Consider the following 15000-nt stretch of genomic DNA (forward strand, 5'->3'; position numbering starts at 1 on the left):
ATCAATTTGTGGCACAGGTTGTTGTATATTTTCTCTAAGGGACCATAGCAGGAGACATCCATGGGCTACAAGATGTGACTGGTATGTGCAGGTAAAATGAAAATGATGATGCCCTGCTGTTTTGCCCATTCTACCAGATTAACAGAAACATGGGAGTGGTGTCCATCCAAAAGTAGAAGAACCTTTTCATTGTCTCTCCGAGGTACAAACTTCAAGAAATGGTTTTCTAAATATTCACGGAATATAACACCATTTGACCAACCTGTTTCACTCATAGTCCCATTAGTTCCTGGACATGCCCCATTTAATAATTCTGGTCTCATCCGCTTCCCAGGGAAAATAAAAAATGGTGGTATGGCAACTCCACTGGCACTTCCTCCTCCGAGAATAGTAATAGTTTTCCCCCGACCAGAAGTTACAGCCTGTGGGCAGTATGTGGAATCACTTACAACTGATGGTGGTTTATGATCAATGGATATGCCCTATTCATCTATGTTATAAATGAGATGCGGCTTGTCATGCATGTTATATGTTGAGATAGTGTTTGCAAGATTCTTGAAATACTCAGCAACTGTCTCTTTGGATGCCATCTTTGCTCGCACATGTTCAAGTCCCCTTGGCTTTAAGACTTTGAGCTCAGGCCATCTTTTGAGAAATCCCCTTATCCACTTCATTGTAAATGGCTTGTCCATTGTTCTTTTGCCAAGATGCACAGCATAATCAGACGCAATATCAACACATTCCTGTCTAGTGTATCCATACCCATAAGCTACCATTGCCTTAAAATGTCTAACAAGATTTGCTTCTTCAAAGCACTCCAGCACAGGACTTTTTCCAAAAACTGCAGTTTCTGGATCTACCTTCTGTAGAACTCTATCCCTGAGAGTTGTATCAGGCACATGAAACATTCTCGATGCTTTTTTAACCGACATTTTGTGTTCCTTTACCATTTTGTAGGCGTTTGTCAAAGCTGTGGGAGAATACAGTCTGTATTTTTTCTTTTTGGACACAGGATTAACCTAATAATAACACAAAACATTTTAAAAATGCTATAAGGAACTTCACTCTTCGTAACGAAAAATTATCTTTGTTTGGCCTTAAACATTCCAATCAGATCACATGACTTTCATTCGCTGAATGTCAACAAAGAAGACAACCGATGTTATATTCTTAAATTTTGGGTTTAGAAGTGTATTTGACCATTTCCATCCGTGTCTATATTTGGGATTAAGTAATCTTAGCAAATATTTGAATAAAAAAACAGAAAAGAAAATATTACCTGTTTTGATCGCACTGTCCGCTGTTGTGTATTAAGATGTGACGTCACATATCATAGTAAAAATTTTCTCACGGATTGCGCAACCTCGGATAAAATCTCGCGAGATACGCGAGGAAAACAAAAGGGACACGACTCTAGGACTGTAACGAATTTAGGGCCTCCGACGATATATAAACATGAGGTCCAGCTGTATTTTATTTTCCACATGTTTTCTATGAATGAAATGCATCCTACAGTTCACAATCAATGACTATTAATTAGTACACTTACCTGTGTGAAATATCCCATAGATTGTTTGGTCTATATCCTATGTTTAATTCATATATCCTACACATCTTTATCTTAGGTGCACACAGAGTTAAGTACATAGAGGCTGCCATTGTATGACATCATCAACAGTGAAGTTGGCGCATTAATTCAAAGTGATACAAACTTACCTTATGGCTACTATGTGTTGTTGTTTCATTTAGAATTCACATAGATGATAAGATTTAGTCAATATGATTCAGTCTTTAATTGTTGTTATCATTACAGTCCCATTTTATTGTTACATAATTTGGAACTATTTTGTGCATGCCTAAGGATACATTTTCTTCCTTGTTAGTAGTGAAGTCACAAAATATAGTGCAGTGAATTCAGCATCTATTTGAATCAATTAACTAGGCAAGTTATTCAATTATTTTTATTGAATCAATTAATTTTACTTGCATATCATTTTGTATAAAGAAGACAGTGTTTATTGCATGATTTAAGATAAGTTTTTCTGTCAGGAATTGTCAGGAAAATTGAGTAATTTGATTGGCTAATTCCTAGCTGCTGAAACTATATAAGGGAGGAAGAAGCTCATTTTAGTTAGATAGCTGTCTCAAGCACATCAGTGTCAGGACAAAATTTGAGAGAAACTTAGGTACAAAAATGAATTTGTTGACAAGAGATCATAATCATTATAAAGAAACTTTTCAATACTTCTTTCCTTTTTAATGTTTGGATAAATTAATATGTATACGGTGTGACCGTTGGGCCGAGCGAAGCATGACGTAACTCTGAGTCCCGAGTGGTAATCATAATTCCGTTAAGTACGGTAGATTATGATTCATTTAAAAATATATATTTTGAATGAAATTTCCTTGCGCTAAACACCCAGTAACATCTCAATATTAAAGGAGTTTATATGGGGACAACAGTTTTACATGATCCGCCTATTCATTGAACGCGGGAAATAAAACGCAAGGCGACGTAAACTGTGCATTGTGACGTCACATTTAGCCTAGACTTTTTTCTCTTTTTCAAAGCAAACAATTATAAACAACAATACATTCCGTATGCAATGAAAAAGGCCGTTAAAACTAAATAAAATTAACCAATAAATTCAAAATGGTAAAAGAGTAACCGTAATTTTATCATATATTAATTCTTATTCAAAGAAACTCATGAACTCGTTCATCTATTTAGTAGTATTACGGTTTTATATGTATTTATTTGCTAAAACCTGTTACAATAATAATTATACTATTCACTTTGAACAAACTGAGTGTTTAAATTACGAATTGCACGTTAGAGTCTTCTATTATTGGCATTCAAAATAAAACACGAATAACTGTTGAAGCGGGTAATAAAAAAATAAATGGCGGCGCCCATATGGATCACGAAAATTTCAGTGAACATATATAGAGATTATCTCTTTTTCTTTTGCTGAATTTGACTTTTTTCTTTTACATGCGTGTTACCTTTAGAGCCTTGCTTCGCAGACGGGCCTTCGGCCCGTCCGAGCTTCGCTCGGTATAATTACTTGACAATTAAAATCCTAGCTGACAAATAAATTCCTGACAAGTAAAATCCTGACAATTGAAATCCTGACAAATAAATTCCTGACAAGTAAAATCCTGACATCTTCTTTTCTTACAATTTAATTCCTGACAATCCAAAGTTATTGAACATTATTATTATAGTAATAATTCCTGACAGCAAGTATCCTATATGTAGATTCTCTTTGCCAGAGTTATTCCCCTTATATTCCCCTCTACTGTACAATGCTATTCTCATTCTTCTGAAACCTTGAGCTATCTCCCACCACTCATAAGACCCTGTGAAAGGTTATAATTATATACGGGTTGTGATTCCCAGGTGACATTGTTTAATGATGGACCAACGCAGTTTTGTGTATCTTTATGCATTGTTGATAAGAAGAAAATAAACATTTGATCTGTAAAGAAGTTGTGATTGTACGTGATGACGATTACTAGAGGCCAGCCTGTTACAATACTAAAAATTTTATCATTCTTTAAAAAATCACCAAAAAAAATCCTACCACATAATTGAGAGCTTGTGTCACTCTTTTGATGGTGAAATGATGATGTAATGAGCCACCTTAGATTTCAACTAAAATGATCAAACTTTTTATAATGCCACCCTCAATATAACGCCAAAATAGACTGGGACACAGGGAGTGACAAAATAGGCTGGGACACACGGAGTGACACTGTATTTGAAAGATTGTAACTTGACCTATTGCAATTGGTTGTCTTCCGACATCCGTTAACAATTGAACTTTTATAATTTCTTGATAACTAACATTCCATTTCTTTTCAAATTTGGTATGATATACTCTTGACAGTAGATCATACAGTCCTTCACATTTAAATCTTTCCTATCCAGGGGTAAATTTTGTCATTAATTTTGGTCGAAAATAATTCTCAAGAAGTTGAATATTCATTAACTATTACAGAAAAGTTCTTGTGAGCATTTCATTTAGTTCTGGTTATAATTTTTTTATTCCTATAATAAGAATCTACATTTGATTCCTTTGTTACTATACTACATCATTTCAGGAGGCCGGAATACTACACCAGAGAAATTTGATAAGAATGTAGAGTGGAGGATGTGTACAACGATATTTAGAAATTGAAAACTTTATTAAAAATTTACTTTATCTAGTCAAAAAATGTAATTTTAGAAGAAAGCAATCTTGAAAAAATTTAAAACCCCTGCTGGACTCGAACCAGCAATCTACATTTCAGCAGTTGACATGCTAATATACTGAGCTATTTGAGGCTGAGCTATAGGCAATAAGTATTAGAATTGAATAGACAAATACTACTGAAATGTTATTTTCATTACTGTTTTAAAAGGAAGTAGGCCATATGACAATATAGAGTATCTTTTGCTTTAATTATAGCAATACAAAAATAAAAGCAAATAATTTTATGTTGCACGTGTTGTTTCTTATGAAATTATGCAGTAATAAATTCCTCACGTATATTATCATTATTTTTTATTATTATAATATAGCGCTTTATCTAATTAAGACAATTACCCTAAAGTGTTTTAAATGTAAAACAAACTAAAACAAAGAACAATAAATACACAGAAAAAGGCATATAATAATTCTAAAACTGGGCTACAGTAATCAGAATAAGAAGTTAATAGCATTTTTCCTCTAAAGTTTAACTTCAAACCCTAACTTTTAAAAATAAATCATAATAAAATATTCTTACTGGTAAAAATCTTCAGTTGGGGAAATGGTCCCGTTAGGTTTGTTGACAGGAACCATATACGAGGCGTTAGTGGTGGTATTGGTGAAGTTCTGCGTGGCAGTGCCATCCCAGCAGTTGGGCGAGTTCCAGTCGTGATTACAGCCGACCCAGGGAAGCACCGCCTGGAAACAGCTAAACAGATAGTAGAACGCCCAGGCGATGATGACATTGTAGTATGTGGTGAAGAGAAATGAGATCACAACCGTGGCTAGACCAGCACCTGCCAAAAAATGTGAGTTTTTACCAGAGAAAAAGCACAAAACTACATGGAGAGCTGTCAACTATGTTATCACTATTTTCAAGTTATGAAGAGAACATGGAGTGAGCAAAGCCCATTTTGCTCACCTCGATATAGGTCATCAATAAATGGCCCAGCTTATACTCACCAAATTCAGCGAATACAATGGTTTAACTACCTGAGAAGTACAATATTCATCTCACCCTCCGCCTTTGAATATTGTTATCTTTCGATCATTATAGCTATACAGCATATAAGATTGATCTCAAAATGTCAATAATTTTATAAATATTTAAATACATATCAATTGTTTTTCTCCGCTATAAAGTCTACACCTAGCAGATGTGTCTTTGAGTCTATAGATGCAATATACAATTATTGCTTTGTCTATATCACCTCTATCATTTTTCAAACTCAAAGACATCATGTGCCATGTAGAAATTTGGTGCTGACATTTAACTAATGTTTTAAAAACTCCAAGTCCCTTAACTCCATAACAACAAAACTCACAAATCTGGAAATTGAAAGGGTTCCACTCCTCCTTATCTGGGTATTATTACCTTTCTAATTCTATGAAAATCTTCTGAGTAATCTCAAGTAAAAAGTGCTATTATCTTATCAGTATTAAGAAATTCTAAGTCCCATAACTCCATAAGACAAAGCTGATAAATTTAAAAAATTGAAGAGATCTTCCTCTACCTAATCCAAAGTAATATATGTAAAAATGAAAATCTTCCCAAGGAAACTTATTAAGTTATTGCATGTCATAGAAGGTGCTGACACACAGACGAACAGACAGATTGTTCACTATAGGGCACCTAGCTGCCATTATGGCGGAGCCCTATAATTACCTTTGGTTTCTAGAGCAACATGTGTCAAAATCCTTACAACTATTTAGTCATATGAAACACAAAATAATATAACATTGGAAAATTGTGAAAGCTAGAGGATATATGCATATCTATATATGATAAAGATAACTATGTGTGAAACATTATTGCAGTTTCAGGCATATACCATAAGGAAGATTTGGTTGCTTACCTTTAAAGAGTGGGCAGAGCTTGCCCAGGGCTCCTACCGGTCCTTTCTGTGTGTACTGTCCAACGGTCAGCTCCATGTATAGCAGGGGTACTGCACACAGAATCAACATCAGGAAAAAGGGTACCAGGAAAGCACCTATGTAGAGACAATATCAGGGGTGGAAAAAAATTTTCATGTGCTTAAGCTCGGGACTTGAGGGGCCAATTTTTGCAAAGTCCCACAGGAAATATTGAGGTCCTGGTTGAATTTAGAAATTTGTTGTTTTTATATTAAATCATCAAATGGCTAAATAAAAACCAGAATTTTAATTTTCAATCTTTTTATTCGAATTGACGTCTTCAGCGATCTATTTCAACCGGTTGCATGCAAGAAAACAAAAAATATAGTTATGAACTTTTTAAACTTGTTAAGATATTTTAATCTGAAAAGCAGTTATTTTCATTTTCGTTCATCAATCATTTATACAATAATAGACAAATCCCTCTGACTTCCGGGATATTTAATTGCCGAGTCCTAATATGGAATTTGCTATTCCCAGACTTTGGACTTATGAAGAATTTTTAACCCCTGCAATATGAATGGATCGACTCATTATAATTCACACCTACATTAATCAAAATGCATTTGATAACATACAAACAAAAAATAACAGTCTTCTAGAATGCAAGTTTTTTGATTCTGTAAAATTTCATACATCGACTATGTTTTAGCTCTCATGTTGTTCCATATCATATTTTCATGCATAATCTAACACATGACCACACTTGTACCCGAATACCCATTGTACATGTAATGTAAGATCTAAATAGATCAAAGTATTAGAGTTTGGGGGGAAGTTTAAATATCACTATGACTTTAATAAGTCACTTGAATGTTCTAGAACTACGCAGCTTTTAAATTTTCTGCCTATGCTAGCTGCATGCTTTGTATATACATGTCTCCATGAATTTTAACAATTGAAAATTATACCTTATCACTAGCTCTGAGGACTGTGAGATCTATGATAAATTTCCTTTTCTGCATATCTAAGCTAAATTTTGATACTCAGCTGCAGTATACAAGAAGACATGTTTGTCCCTGAAAGTGCCAATATTGATGAAAAACTATACATAATATAATATTTTACATTAACAATATATGACTATTCTAGACCCACCCTAGAGTCAGAACCTTGCATGGTGTTGTGAAATTCACAATTTTGGTACATCCCTTTTCTGCTTTTCCCAAATATGCATTTAGTTTTTATACAATATCAAGTCCAAATGATGAAGTCAATAATCGTTATAATAATTTTGGCCCCACCCTAAAACCAGAAACTTCTACCCCTGGGATCATGAAATTCACAATTTTGGTAAAGGACTACCTGCTCCTTCTAAATATTCCTTTAGTTTCAATTTAGTATCAATAGCATTAAGAAGATGCTATTAGAATGTTTGCAAATAAATACTATATACCAAGTTTGGCACTCATACAGCCCTAGAGGCACCATCTCTACCCAGGGGATCATGAAATTAATAAGATTGGAAGAGGCCTTCCTGCTCTACTTAACTTACATTAACTTGCATTAATAGTTTTTCTTGAAGATGCATGGTTGTGTAAAAGATGATTTTATGAGATTCGGTCAATATCTGGCAGTTTTTGCACCCACCTCTAAAGCCCCAAGGATGCAGGAGTCATGAAATTTACAATTGTAAACCCCTTGTCCCAAAGATGCTTCATTTCAAATTTGAAAAGAATTGGAATGGTAGTTATATCGAGTAGAAGTTAAAATGTTGTACTGTTAACACAAGACAGACGGCACACAGCAACAGAAGTCGACCTTTATAGCACTTGAGTGACTCAGGTGATCTAAAAATCAGAACATTTCAGGAATGGGTAAATCATAATGGCACTATTTATATGTTTATAGCATGAATGAAAATCATGACCAGGGAACTATAGTGACTACTTTGTGAATCATGATGTCATTTCTTGGAAAATCAATCCTGACCCTATTCAATAAAGTGTACCATGTCCCAATCCAGGTAATGCTGACCTCAAACTAATTCCAAAAAAAATATTTTTGTCTCATTTTCTCAGAAAATGAATGTGCAAACAGTAAGGTAAGATATATTTTTGGAAAAGGAAGTGAATATGCAATAGAATTCTATATCTATTTACACGTCAGTACAGAGTCATTTAAAATATCGGTATCATGTAGTATGGTGAAGACATGTCTAAAAACTGAATATCTAACAAAATGCTTTCAAGTGAAATATTTTGAACTCATGTTTTAGGAAAATTCACTGAAGTCTAATCTGGAAAAATTCAAATTCAGTGGACCAATCAATTGCTTTCCATATCTCCCAAATTCAAAACAAATGAAGTTGATCTTTTATTATTTCAATATAAGCATGCAATTTCAAATTAATCAACACTTTAAGTAACAATTCTTACCCCATCACTACTGTCAGAAACAATTCTTACCTCATCAGTACTGTCAGTAACAATTCTTACCCCATCACTACTGTCAGAAACAATTCTTACCCCATCACTACTGTCAGTAACAATTCTTACCCCATCACTACTGTCAGTAACAATTCTTACCCCATCATTACTGTTAATAACAATTCTTACCCCATCACTACTGTCAGTAACAATTCTTACCCCATCACTAATGTTAGTAACAATTTTTACCCCATCATTACTGTTAATAACAATTCTTACCCTATCACTACTGTCAGTAACAATTTTACCCCATCATTACTGTTAATAACAATTCTTACCCCATCACTACTGTTAGTAACAATTCTTACCCCCATCACTACTGTTAGTAACAATTCTTACCCCATCACTACTGTTAGTAACAATTCTTACCCCATCACTACTGTTAGTAACAATTCTTACCTCCTCCACTGCTGTAGCACAGATAGGGAAACCTCCACACATTTCCCAGTCCTACACAGTATCCAATGGCTGCCAATAAAAATTCCACATTCTTGCTCCATTTTTGCCTTGCCACCATCTTCTTATCTTCTCTCTATATCTTCTTAACAAATAGCCTTAAAAATGATAAATATCCACATGTAATACACTACTGCAGATTCTCTCTCTCTCTCCTCTCTCTCTCTCTCTCTCTCTCTCACTCACTCTCACATACACACACATACACACATATTGTACACTTTTCACTTACCTATATACACTAAAAGTATAGTTCTCCTGTACAACCATAGAAAATCACAAATTCACATTTAGCAAACTTGCGCAAATGTTGCCTCCTGTGATGTTTATTGCACACAATAATTCCACATATTTTTCTATAAACATTTTAATCATATTAGCATCCAATCATCTGCATCAACTATTTTACTCAGAAATTCTATTTAATTAGTATTCATAGTGGGTGGAACCCATTCAATTTTTAAATTGATTTTGAAATTCAATGACAAACTTTCTTACAAATTTATTTTCATGCTTCCTTTTTGAATAATACATGTACTAATTACCTTCTAATTGTTAGAAGACCATTTTACAATGTATAAGTATATTCCAAAAAGATTAGAGCATGCTATATACTGGTTTTCTCCATTTTAGAGGAGCTTTCTGAACTTTCACTCTCTGACCACGCCCTGTACAATACTGTAGAGAGTGTCAACAAACAGTACAACTATAGCATCTGAGTGTAAGAATGGGAAATCTTGCGCGATTGTTTCTGATTAAATTATAATTATCATTTACTGTACTCACTGAGTGAAATCCTTGAACTTTTTGCTTCTAGAAATGTTTTATTTACTCGTCTTAAATGTTGTAAGCCTCTTTTATTCCACTATAGGATCAAGCATTCTTTTTGAAGAATTTATCAATGTGTATAAACTCTGGACATTTTACTCACAAACTGAATAAAAGTGTGAAGTACTTTTATGTTAAAAGTTTGCGAGTAAAATGTCCAGAGTTTACACATCAATGAATTCTTTAAAAACAATGTTTGTTAGTAAAATGTCCAGAGTTTACACATACATCAATGAATTCTTAAAAAAAACAATGTTTGATTCTAATATATAACTCCATTCCTTCACTGACTATTAACAATTTCAGAAATTTGAATAGTTTCCCCGCTGATTGTCTGTAGGAATAAATCACATTTTCATATTTCAGTTGCGTGTGAATTTTTAGATTTAATGATGTGTAAATTCTTGTTCAGCTTTATTAAAGTCCAACCTGAAAACAATTAATTGTAATATATAACTTTGTACTGAAATAGTCCAAGGATTCACAACCTGTGGAGAGGGAGAGGGAGGGGGAGGGGGGTCAAACATGTACTCCACTGTTGAACCACAATTCAAAAAATCAGGAGTAGCTTCACTAACAAAGGAAGCGTCATCACAAGTTGATTTCTTAGAATAACACTGACATATCTAAAACAAAGAATGACACACTGACATATCTAAAACAAAGAATGACACACTGACATAACTAAAACAAAGAATGACACACTGACATATCTAAAACAAAGAATGACACACTGACATATCTAAAACAAAGAATGACACACTGACATATCTAAAACAAAGAATGACACACTGACATAACTAAAACAAAGAATGACACACTGACATATCTAAAACAAAGAATGACACACTGACATATCTAAAACAAAGAATGACACACTGACATATCTAAAACAAAGAATGACACACTGACATAACTAAAACAAAGAATGACACACTGACATATCTAAAACAAAGAATGACACACTGACATATCTAAAACAAAGAATGACACACTGACATATCTAAAACAAAACAATATGCATGCACCAGTATTTCTAAGAATGACAGACTCGGGTGAAGAATAAAAAGAGATTTTATAACCATGCAATTTCAATCATATCCAAAACAAAATCACACGCACCTCGCTATTTTCTTTCCAAAAAAATAAATATATATGACTTTAAACAACCTTTAATATTGATTTGAGTTCAAGACAGAGACAGAGACAGACAGGTCAAAAGCAATATCCCCACTCCCCAATTTTAGTCATACCCCAGGCATAAAAAATGGAGTTCACACAACTTAGCAATGTTTCCATTTTGATATGATTTAGTGTGGTCTTGCTGATGATTTTAACAAACATGAATCTGGGAAGCTTTCATGTAAATTTCAACTTTTCTGGTTGCACAGTGTTTTTTCACATGACCCCACCCTATTTTTGTCTTTTCTTGATTATAAGCCCCTTGGAGCTTTCAGCTCAGGTGAGCTAAAAATGACAAATAGCTGCCATGAAAAATCTTCATCAGAATATAAATACCAACCTGAATTATTTATTACACAACTTTCATAATGCGAAAAGGTTGATAAGAAAATAAGTTCATTACAGATATCATTACAATATCACCGGTAAACCACAGTTTAGGTTTCACAAGATCCCATTGTTATACCAGATCTAGATGGAACAATTTACGTTTCACTATGTGATTAAAACTTGATGAAAATCAGAACTTACTCGGGTGTAAGCTTCAAGCTCTATTAAGATTCAAAGATTGTAGAGTTATTTAGTAGATTTGTATGTCATTAGGAAACAGCAACCCCTGACTACACATCTACCGGTGTCACAGCAGATAAACCTTAATACAGGCAACCACACACACATCTACCGGTGTCACAGCAGATACCCCTTAATACAAGCAACCACACGCACATCTACCGGTGTCACAGCAGATACCCCTTAATACAAGCAACCCCATACACATTGATGGAAATTGTGATCATTGTGGACCGATAAAAGCATCTTGAAAGTGAATCATGTCTATGCATACAAGCAGCATACAGACATGTTTAAGATCAAATGATTGTTATACATAATACCTGCTAGTACATATTCTATATTGTATAACTACAAATATCCTGTAAAAATGAAAAAGTTCTATGTTGAAATAAAATACTGAGGGGTTCATATTACATAAAATTTAACAAAAACACCTTCAGTTTTGTGAATATTCTTTTTTCACAATATATTTACATTTCCTGTGTTTTTTTTGCCTTTGATATAATATCATTATACCAATTGAAATGATAGCTATTTCCTCATGAACACTTATAATAGTGAACAACATGTGCACATGAATCTTGATAAATATAGTAGCATTGTTTTAATGGCTATATGAATAATTCTAAAAGAAACAAAAGTAAACTGTAAATATATAAAGCTATAGTGTGATCGGCTTATATTTTAACGACTGGAAATATTGTGTCTTCAATTTAGACAGTAAAATGAAAACTTAAAAAATAAATTTCAATTTTGAAAATACTTAATAGTGCACTTCATGAAGTATGCCCACTGGGAATAATTAAAAATTTATTTTATCATACTGCATAATGGTGAAGGTACGCCAGATATCTTATTGTGTACACGTCTGTATAATTACATTTTTCAAACAAGCTGCGACACTTGTGTATAAAAAAATCTTAACTTGTGCAATGTGAAATTGACATACAATTTAAGGTTAAAGTTCATACTGTATACAGAATAATAAAATTAACAAATGTTTCTATGAAATCTGTATATTTCATTTCATTTTATTCAGGTAAAAAATATCACAGAATGTCATGATTGTAAATTTAAAATAACAAATTGAAACCTGGCATAATCTATAGCACTATGCAGTTATAACAGTTAAAGAATAAGTGACTGTATGAATAACATGACAAATGATGATATTTAAGAAATGAACATCACTTTTGAGCTGTTCATGGTCAGTATGAACGGATTTGGATTTGAGGCAAATTCTGTGAATCGCGCTAGCGATTCACAGAGAATTTGCCTCATATCCAAATCCGTTCATATTGACCATGAACAGCTCAAAGGTGATGTTCATATCTTATATTTATATTCATTTACTAAAACACCGTTTGTTTACATTGCATAAAACGAACTCCTAGCCTCTGTCACAGTAGTTATTGTGACGTACGTCAACACATAGACATGACGTCACATTTCGTCTTGCCCTTCCTTTTAGCTTTTATCAACAATGCAAGGTGCACTGTATTTTGGAGGTAGGAGACTGCAAGATTGGGATGGTAATCCACGTAAGTTTACAATCTTAATCCAAAGGTGTGGCTTGCGAGATCTTTGTAACAGATGTTCTATTTTTTTTCAAACCATTCCGCTCTCTCGGTCGCGTGCTTTAAACTAGTTCATAATCCGTTCATAGTCAATGTGAACGGATTATGTCGCGCGCTGAAATTGGTTGGTTCATAGAGGAAAATGTGATTTGTAATATAAATATATATATATATGCCCAATGTCGTATTTATTCATTTCCTCTTCTGATACAGCTATAGGTTTCCTGTGTGGCATTTTGAACCATATGGTTTCTTCTCCAATGAGTGGATGCCCCGGCTTACACAGAAAAATCCCTGATCATGGACTGATGGAAACTGCATTCAAGGAATTACATATAAGTACATTAGTACTAGATCTTGACATATGTGTCAATCATTCAGAACATTATCTAAATCCTATAAATGACTGAAAAAAATCAAAATGACCATTATAATCCCATTTATAAAAAAAAAAAACATCATGACTTCTGCAGTTCAAGTTCAAGGGATCTGTTCTTTGTGGTTGTGTGGGTTTTTTTTTTGGGGGGGGGGGGGCAAATATGAGAACTTTGTGTAAAGGTATATAATAGCACTGCAGGGGAATTCCAAGTAAAACTAGTTCTAATTGTAACGGGGACCGTTACAGATGTTCCCCAAACCTCCCCCAATTAAAAAGTGATGTACTTGTGAATCTATAGCAAAAAATCATTTTATTTTAGCCTTTAATTACATGTAGTAAGTTCAATATGGTCATTACAGTACCAAAAAATGAAAGAAAGCGTTGCACGCGCATACACGCGCACGCGTGTATGAATCCGAATTTTTGTTGATGTCGTTCAACTGGCATGTGTATCATATACCCACAGTGTGAATTTCATAACGTTTCCACCAAATATAAGGAAGTTATAGCGATTTTAAAATCGTCCAATCAGAATTCAGCACACGTGCATGCACGTGCTGAGCAGTAATTCTAACCACAGCAATTTGTAAGGAGTACCAAGACACATCTAAACCATTAATATCAATAGAATTTGACGAAAAACAAAAACGTTATCGTCCTTTAATAATTGAACAGTTAAAAAACGTTGTACACGCATGCGCGTGTGCGTTGACATTTTTTTGCTACACCAATATATAGATACACATATTGTCTACGTATGCTGTGAATATCATCTCATTCGCTTCATAGATAAGATAGTTACAAACGTTTTAGTATTATCCAATCAAAATGAAGCGCACGTGCATGCGCGCGCAAATTGGTAATTTTGACCATGCAAATCAGTTAAGGGTCTCAATATCTACCTATGATATGAATTTCAAGCCATTTCAATGAACAACAAAAAAGTTAGACTGATTCCAAAGTTAGTGTACAAATTTCGTAATGCGCGTGCACGCGCATGCGTGCGCGTGCTGACAAAATAACTATTATTTTTCATATGTACAAATGATATACTATCATCCTATTTAGGTTTTATATCGCTTCCTTCAATATTCTGATTTTCCATTTTTTGTACCAAAATTGGAATGCACGTGCGCGCGCGTGCATGCAAGTGCAGACAAAATGACTATCACTATGCACATCTACAAACGCTATACTATCATCCTGGAAAGTTTCATATTGATCCCTTTTGTAGTTTCTGAGAACACTACCGGACAAAAAAGTACCGGAGAAAAAGAATAATAATAAATAATAAGAAGAAACAGAGTAAAACCAATATGTTCCCAAACTTTGTTTGGGGAACATAATAATTTCCTTAAGATGGGAATATAATAATTAAATGTAACTAATGGTTATTCATGAAGAATGTGTGTGATCTAAAAGTATAC

The 15000-nt window shown here is 33.9% G+C and overlaps 2 protein-coding genes across 6 annotated transcripts in view; both read right to left on the minus strand.

Moving 5' to 3' along the window:
• LOC125666998 (uncharacterized) overlaps positions 1-2088 on the minus strand; it is a 2937-nt gene extending 849 nt beyond the window's left edge. Inside the window, exons 1-2 of the mRNA XM_056139497.1 lie at positions 1280-2088; positions 1-1019 (exon numbers count right to left, since the gene is read on the minus strand). The exon at positions 1-1019 is cut by the window's left edge and continues 849 nt beyond it. The gene's annotated coding sequence lies outside the window, so the exon portion shown is untranslated. The remainder of the gene's footprint in view (positions 1020-1279) is intronic.
• Positions 1-15000, minus strand: part of LOC125672037 (sodium- and chloride-dependent GABA transporter ine-like) — a 59560-nt gene that overhangs the window by 37753 nt on the left and 6807 nt on the right. For 2 of the 5 annotated variants that reach the window (XM_048908098.2, XM_048908105.2), the window contains 3 exons: positions 8978-9132; positions 6092-6226; positions 4774-5032 (listed from right to left, as the gene is read on the minus strand). In XM_048908098.2, the coding sequence (XP_048764055.1) occupies positions 4774-5032; positions 6092-6226; positions 8978-9095 (512 nt within the window). In that variant the 5' untranslated portion in view covers positions 9096-9132. Of the gene's footprint in view, positions 1-4773; positions 5033-6091; positions 6227-8977; positions 9133-9266; positions 9396-15000 lie in introns of those variants that run through there. The other 3 variants (XM_048908107.2, XM_048908124.2, XM_048908115.2) reach the window with 3 other exon arrangements.

Source organism: Ostrea edulis, chromosome 1 (genome assembly GCF_947568905.1).
Source record: "Ostrea edulis chromosome 1, xbOstEdul1.1, whole genome shotgun sequence".
NCBI lineage: Eukaryota > Metazoa > Mollusca > Bivalvia > Ostreida > Ostreidae > Ostrea > Ostrea edulis.